The 7,204-nt window shown below is 34.3% G+C and overlaps 1 protein-coding gene across 1 annotated transcript; it reads right to left on the bottom strand.

Moving 5' to 3' along the window:
- Nucleotides 1–1,055: 1,055 nt before the first annotated feature.
- LOC134269123 (uncharacterized) lies at nucleotides 1,056–4,214 on the bottom strand. Its single transcript, XM_062751347.1, has 2 exons — nucleotides 4,050–4,214; nucleotides 1,056–2,715 (listed from the first exon to the last, which is right to left on the bottom strand). Exon 2 carries the CDS (start codon nucleotides 2,609–2,611, stop codon nucleotides 1,277–1,279), a length of 1,335 nt encoding a protein of 444 aa, XP_062607331.1. The 5' UTR covers nucleotides 2,612–2,715; nucleotides 4,050–4,214; the 3' UTR covers nucleotides 1,056–1,276.
- Between the last annotated feature and the right edge of the window lie 2,990 nt (nucleotides 4,215–7,204).

Here is a 7,204-nt window from a genome sequence, read left to right as displayed (position 1 = left end):
CTTAGATTGAGAGAATTCTCTTATCTTATCTTTTTAAAGTGCATTCAGTTATAATAACAATGAAGAAACTTTTCATAAAAAGGACAGAAGTTTGAAAATATTTAAAACACAATGTAACTTAATTTAAACGTTTATGATAGTTAAGATATATGAATCAAACATACCCGTTTTTTTTTACTTCTTTATAAATATTGCTCGTAAAATAAAATGTTCAGAAAGATGGTGAAAAAATAACATCATAATTTATATAAATTATTAAAACACATCTTTTCAAGGAATCATGGTTAAATAAAGCAACTACGGAATATTTTGGAATTTTGTGTATTGTTGCGTCTCGAATATGTTTAGCCAATAATTGTTTTTCGAGCTTTGCTCACAGGTGCTTGAGGACAGGATCCCCCCCCCCCCCTTTCGATATAGACCCTTGGGCTTTTTCGACTTTTTTCTCATAAATAATCTTTCATTGACATATTTGTGATAAGATCTATACCAACAAATCGAAAAATCGCCTAAAACAAACGTTCTATAAAATCTACCCTAAATTCTATGTATAAAAATCAACATATAGAGAGAGTGGGGTAGAAATTTTTATAAAATGTTTATTTATGCAAATTTTCTAAATTGACAAAATAGATTATATCACAAATGTGTCATCCATATATGATTTATGTGAAAAAAGTCTAACAGGCCCGGGGGTCTATATTGGGGGGGGGGGGGTCCTGTCCTCAAGCACCTGTGGCTTTGCTGTGTTTCAACGATTTTATTTTGACTTCTCTAACAGATTTTATTTAATCAAAAAAAAAAGGACTGCTCCAATAAAACTCATTTGATAATCACAATTTGTAAGCATTACAGTGTATGCTACTTCTAGTCCAGTATATGAAGGATATGGAGATAACGAACAGTATTCAATATCAAAGTTCATAAAACAATACAGAATAGGTTTAAACTTCATTAAAACATCAGAGGTGGGATCAGTCCCCTGCCGACTGGTCACACCCGCAGTGTGCTGCTTGTCACGATCGGGAAAGAACGGAAAAATCACTTTCCACCAATTTGTTTTTAGCATCTATTTCTTCGACGATTAATTATATCTCTAAAAGAGTATGCATTTATGAAAAACATAGAGATTTGGTCGACGCTAACGCAAATAACTATTTTTTTTCTCAGACTCGATCAAACAGACAGGATTTCAGTGATATAATAGAATTTATGAGACAACAATACCAAATGTACAATTATACAGTTCAATAGCAACAATTCGTATAAAGTATGTTTAATTATCTTCAACAGGAGCACTATTGGGGAATGATATTTTTAATTTGGACGACTGTTGTTTGTTTTTAGGTGGACCTCCAATTTTGCGCATAGGTAATCCATCTCGACTAAACAAAGGGAAATAACTGGGTGAATTAGTTGTTCTCTGAAACCCTGCAATCGGTTCTCCCGCCAGTTTCGTCACCGGTGCCGTGTTTACCGGTTTCACAGGGGGCTTTTCCTCAGATGGAATATCAAACTGCACTCTGAGGGGACTTCGGGAAGTTACAGCCTGTGGCTTCCGTTCTGGATAGTTACTGCTGCTGAGAACATTTTGTCCCCTCGTCACAGACTCCCCGAATGGTCGTGTTCTAGGAGTTCTGGCGAAGTTGTCGTAATTAGACATGTCAATTATTTCCTTATCACCCAGCACCTTCTCAAACCACTCCTTGTCCACATCTACTCCCGGAAAAGTTGCCGTCTCTACGGTTCCGGTTTTTCTCTCCTTTTTTGACCTTTCACCCATCATTCGTGCGTCGGATAAATGGTTACCGTTGATAATATCCAGTAGCGAACGCGGTATAGGTTCAGTAGTATGCTGACTAGAATGCCCGTAATTCACATTTTCAAAACTTTTTCGGGAATTTTCTGAGGTCTCACTTGCATCTGAATACGGCGAATCACTTTTGTTGTCAGTTATTTTTGGAGAATTGTTTAAATCGTTCGTAGAGAAAGACACCACCCTAGATTTGCAAAGAGGTTGTTTTATCACTGGCAATCTAGGCAAACGAGATTCAATTTTTATTTTACTGGAACTTTTCTCCGACTTTTCTTGGTCGTCCGTTCTTCTGCGTTCTTTCACCTCATCAGGACTAATACTGTTAATGTTGTCTTCTGAAGTATATCGTATTGCACTATTTTCTAAATTCTTCTGACTCTTCTGTTTCCCTACAGGAATGATATCGTCATTTCTATTCACCGTTCCTAAGGGTCGTATTTTTCCATTTCTCGTCGGCGATTCAATTCCACACGGGGAAATCTTTGGAAGAAATGACTCACTTTTCTCATTCTTCGAAGCCAAATCTTGATCCGACTGGCTTCGTCTTTTCTTATTCTTCCCTATTCGGAACGGAATATTTGGTAAACTTTTCACTAACGACCTTAAAACACCTCTGTTCTTTTTGTGGTACGACCAGACCTCCTGCCTCTTGTTTTGGCCTGAGTCCCGAGGATTGTCGATCAGGCATGTCCGGATCCTGGCCCAGCTGCGCTCCGGTGGCTCCCTCTCTGTGGCAAAGCCGCCGACCTGGAACCGCACAATCGGAGGCAATCTGCTCGTGTTAACACCTTCCATTGTCAATCCAATACGCTACAGTGTTGCACAAAGACAACATGACCTATACCAAAGATGGATATCAGCGATATTTAAACGGAAGCGCCGATCCGAGATAACCAACACTGAAACAAGAAAAATAGAGGAATTCATTGCTCTTTGACATGTGTTTTACATTTAATGCTTTAGTTAATCAATACTGATATTTCAATAGCAATGACAATAGCAATTGGAATTTTGTTACAAATGCTAAAAGATAAGATTGTACCCTAGCTGGAGGAAGGAGAATATTACAATGCGGTAATTACAGCAATTAATGGGTTTATTAGAATTAAAAAGTAACATTTAGTGTATTGAATAAAATGTCAATTGACATATTTAGCCAAACTGATACCTAACTAAAATGACGATATCTCTTTGAACTTAACATTTACCTATAAAGATAAAAATGAGGCTGGCATTAACATTTGTGAATTAAACGGAAATCATAACAATTCTTTCAAAAGATGACAAATAAAGTATTTTGAATTTGTTTGCTTTTAAAGATATCAATAAAATTATCTTTTCCCGCCATTATACTCCAACCTCGCAATTGTTTTCATAGAATTGAGCCTAAAATTTAAAATTTGTCCACTTTTATTGCAATATCTACAGGGATGGTCCGATTTTAAAGTATTAAACTTATTCAACAATTTCTACAGATCGATACAGTATTTGGTACAAGTGTTTACTAATGTAAGCGCTTTAACTGAATTTCATCGGTAAACCTTTACAGAGTCGAGGATAATAGTTTAAGCAGGCGCTGTGAGAGATTGATCGAGGCAGTGCAGTGGCTATTGATCAATATATCAGGCCCTGCATACTATACTTGGTCAATCTTCGTAAGGTGCCTAAACTTCCTAAACACATCTTCATCAGATCTTTTCCGTGTCAAGTTAACAGGAAATACAACAACAAAGAACACCCACTCCAAGGCACATATAAACTCATTCATAATTTCAGCGAAATAGCGAAATCCCCCCCCTTTGACATCCCCCCAAACACAAACATAAACAAAATTCAAAACTATTAATAATTGCTCCCCCCTCCCGTCCCACTCGCACCACATTTAAACACCGAAGAACTAAGGAGAATGATTGAACCCCCCCCCCCCCAAAAAAAACCCCACCCTTATAACCCCCCTCACTTCAAACAAACACTCACACATCCAAAATTCAATAATTCAGTGCAATTATTGCCCCCCTCACCTCCTTCCGTCCTGCTCACACTACAATCAAATTTCAGCACACCGATGACTCAGGAAAATGACCCCCCCCCCCAAAAAAAAAAAAGCCAGAAAAGTTGGTTTGTACTGTTTGTAAAAATAAGTTTTTTTTATTGTGTTTTAATCATATAATTATACCAAAATTTTAATATATTTTCCCAAGGAGGCATATGATACATATATATCAAAACTTACCTGTTATGTTAATTCCTTGGTAATATATTGCATCTTTCTGTTTCCTTCAGGAATCTGTTATTCCAGTTCAAAAGAAAGTAACTATCTGCTCATAATTGTTACTGGAAGAGAAATAATTCATTTTACAACGTTAATCTTTTTAAGATTAATTTTATAATCCTGAGAAGGGGGTCTAAAAATACCACACTCTTCTAAATAGCTTGTATTTGACATACTTTTCCAATACGATTCAATACATTAATGTATTGAAGAAGATCAATTCTGGCGAGGTATATTGCTTGTTTACGATTGCTGGTATTGTGTAGCCGCTACAGAGCCAACATTAAGGCTATCAAATACCCCCAACAAAAACGTGAATCGAAATTTAAAATTGGTAAAATAAATTGTGTTGGAGCGTCAATATTATTTCTATTCATACTTTTCAAAGGATAAACATGTAAAGCCAAAGATGTATAACAAACTCAAGTGGAGGCATTTTCTTGTCCCTCCACTGAAATAGAATATTAATATAAATGTTAAAACTGTACACCGGCAATGATTTTTCTTTACAGAAGCAAAATGTAACGATTTTTTTTCTCGATGTAAAGCAATCTTGAAATGTCTAAAAATAATCTCTAAAATCTTGAATGTTTCTCGATTTTATTAACACATCGAATCAAAACATTATGATTACTTGTAAAATTAACTTCAAACAGAGGAAAAATTATTGGAAATCTGTTTTCTAATGCCCTTTTAAAAACAGGCGATATCCTTTTATCAGAATTTTTTCCAAGACACACTGTATCAATATAACGATACGGAATGTCAAGAAACTTTTAAATATTCTTTTATTGTTTATCTAAAATCCATTTTTTCCTTGTGTATCATAAGCCTAGAAATGGACATAAAGTAGTAAACTCACTACTGTAAATTACGATTAATCTTTTCTTAATGCTGATGTTTTGTTTATATAAAATGTCTTCACGTACTTATCGTCAATTTAAAAACAATTCCTCGACCCCAAGCAAATATATATATATATATATGCTACTCTAGTGTAATTTAAATCTCTTTTCGAATATATATTTTTAATGTTTATCGATAAAAGTCTCCAATACTACTGAACTTTATATGAAAGAAATGTAATTGAAAGAAAATTCAGGTAAAAATATCGGAGAATTTAAAAAAAAAAATTAAATATCCTAAAAAATACTGATATAGCTAACAATTTTTAAATATAAGACTAAAGGAAGAAATTCGAACCCAACCTACCTTGTTTGCGACGATTAGCGTTTTTACCAACCGTAAAAATTCAGATGATATATAAGTATACACGTGTACTTTAATTAACTGAGTTTTCCGCCAGTTATATATTATTCATTGGATCTGTCGGAATCACATTCGTTAAATTGGACATTGGGAAGAGGAAGTCGGGGATCACGAGAGCTGTCAATCCATTTAGGGATAAATAATGTATATATTTATATATCAAAAGAAAGAACAGCACATTACTTATTCAACATTCCATGCAGACTCTGGGGTCGTGTATTGAAAGAATGAGACTGAAACAATTAAGCAATAAAATGGTGAATTCATTAAAAAAAGGAACAACTGTAGTTTTCTAGCATTAAAAAAATTGATTTCAATATTACATGAGAGAGAGAGAGAGAGAGAGTTAAAACACAACTTTTTAAAATCCAATTAAATATAATTCATCTATAACACTGACCTTAATATTTGTCGGCGTTCTTTTCGGTCTTTAAAATAAAGGTGACCAATAGAGAAAGTTGGCGATAAAAACCTCAGCCTAAATCTTTAATCCCCCACCCAGTTTATCATTTTTAAACACATTCATTCTCATTTAGTGCAAACAAACCCTGATTACTGGGTCTAATTCTCTATACCATTAATCGATGAAAGACTAAGTATACTGAAATAAAATATCGATTTACAAGCAAATGAATTGCACCCTTTTGTCATATTCCTGTCTAGAATTGCAGTTATTTGAAGTGAACTGTTGATATGTGTGGACATATCTAATCCCAAACAGGTGTAGTATAGATGTGTCCTATGACTTGTTGGCTGCAGTAATTTTAAAGAATATATATTTGACAGACCTCAAATCATCATGCCAACATTATAGCTTTATTGTACTTGTACTCGCACACCTCCACATAATTTCTCTTTTTTTTTTCGGAGATCTACAATTCTATTGTAAATACTTTTTGTGTTAGGTTGATTAACTGTGTAATAATCAATTGTTATTTTAATTAATACTGATTAAAATTGATAAAAAATACATATAAGTTTTGCATTGCTAGTAAGATTCTGTCAGAAATAAAAAAAGAAGTTATCATTGTGACAAAAGACATGGAAATGAAACGGTTAATCTTTCTGCAAAATCTTGATCTCGATCAATTCTCTTGTTCCCTTGATCCCAAGCACATTTTCTGTAATTTTTATATAATCTGTTTTTTAAGACAGACAAAAAGGCACATTGAAGGCCATAAAAACAAAGATGAAATCAAACACCTTTTTCAACTAAAAAAGATAAGGTATCAATAACTTCAATAAATATAATGACTTCTTCTTTTCTTTTCCTTCAAAAAAAAAACTTTTCAGCTTTCAATGGATTTTGTTGTTGAACTTTTCAGTTAAAACATACATTCTTATTATATGCCCCAGTTTTAGTAAAACATTTTCTATTGTTCATTTCAAATTTGCTTTCCGTGTTTATATAGACAGGTCGTTTTCAACCTTTTTCTCTCTGATACAAGTCTGTTTTATTTTCATGTTGTGTTTATTGACTTCGGTATGACTTCCTTCCTCTCCAATTTTTTTTTACCTGGGACAATAGACAGGAATCCAATGGATTTTGATGAAATGAAACACATGGAGATTACGAACAGTATTCAAGATCAAAAGTCCATAAAACAGTTCAAAATAGAAGCAGAGGAAACTCCGACCTCCAAAACACCAGAGGTGGGATCAGGTGTCATGGAGGAGTTAGCATCCCCAGCCGACCGGTCACACCAGCCCTGTGCCCCTTGTTAGTATCGGAAAATAATGAAAAAATCCGTCGTCAATTCAGTGTATAAATAATAGACTAACAAATCGATTGAAAAACGTCAGTCAGCATTTGACTCAAAGATAAATTGTATTTGCTGACAAGGTCA

This window comes from Saccostrea cucullata, unplaced genomic scaffold, assembly GCF_032062105.1.
Source record: "Saccostrea cucullata isolate Sc308-1 unplaced genomic scaffold, CSIRO_AGI_Scuc_v1 ctg9131, whole genome shotgun sequence".
NCBI classification, from domain to species: Eukaryota; Metazoa; Mollusca; class Bivalvia; order Ostreida; family Ostreidae; genus Saccostrea; species Saccostrea cuccullata.
The sequence above is the reverse complement of the archived record's forward strand: the minus strand, read 5'-3'. Positions and strand labels throughout refer to the sequence as shown.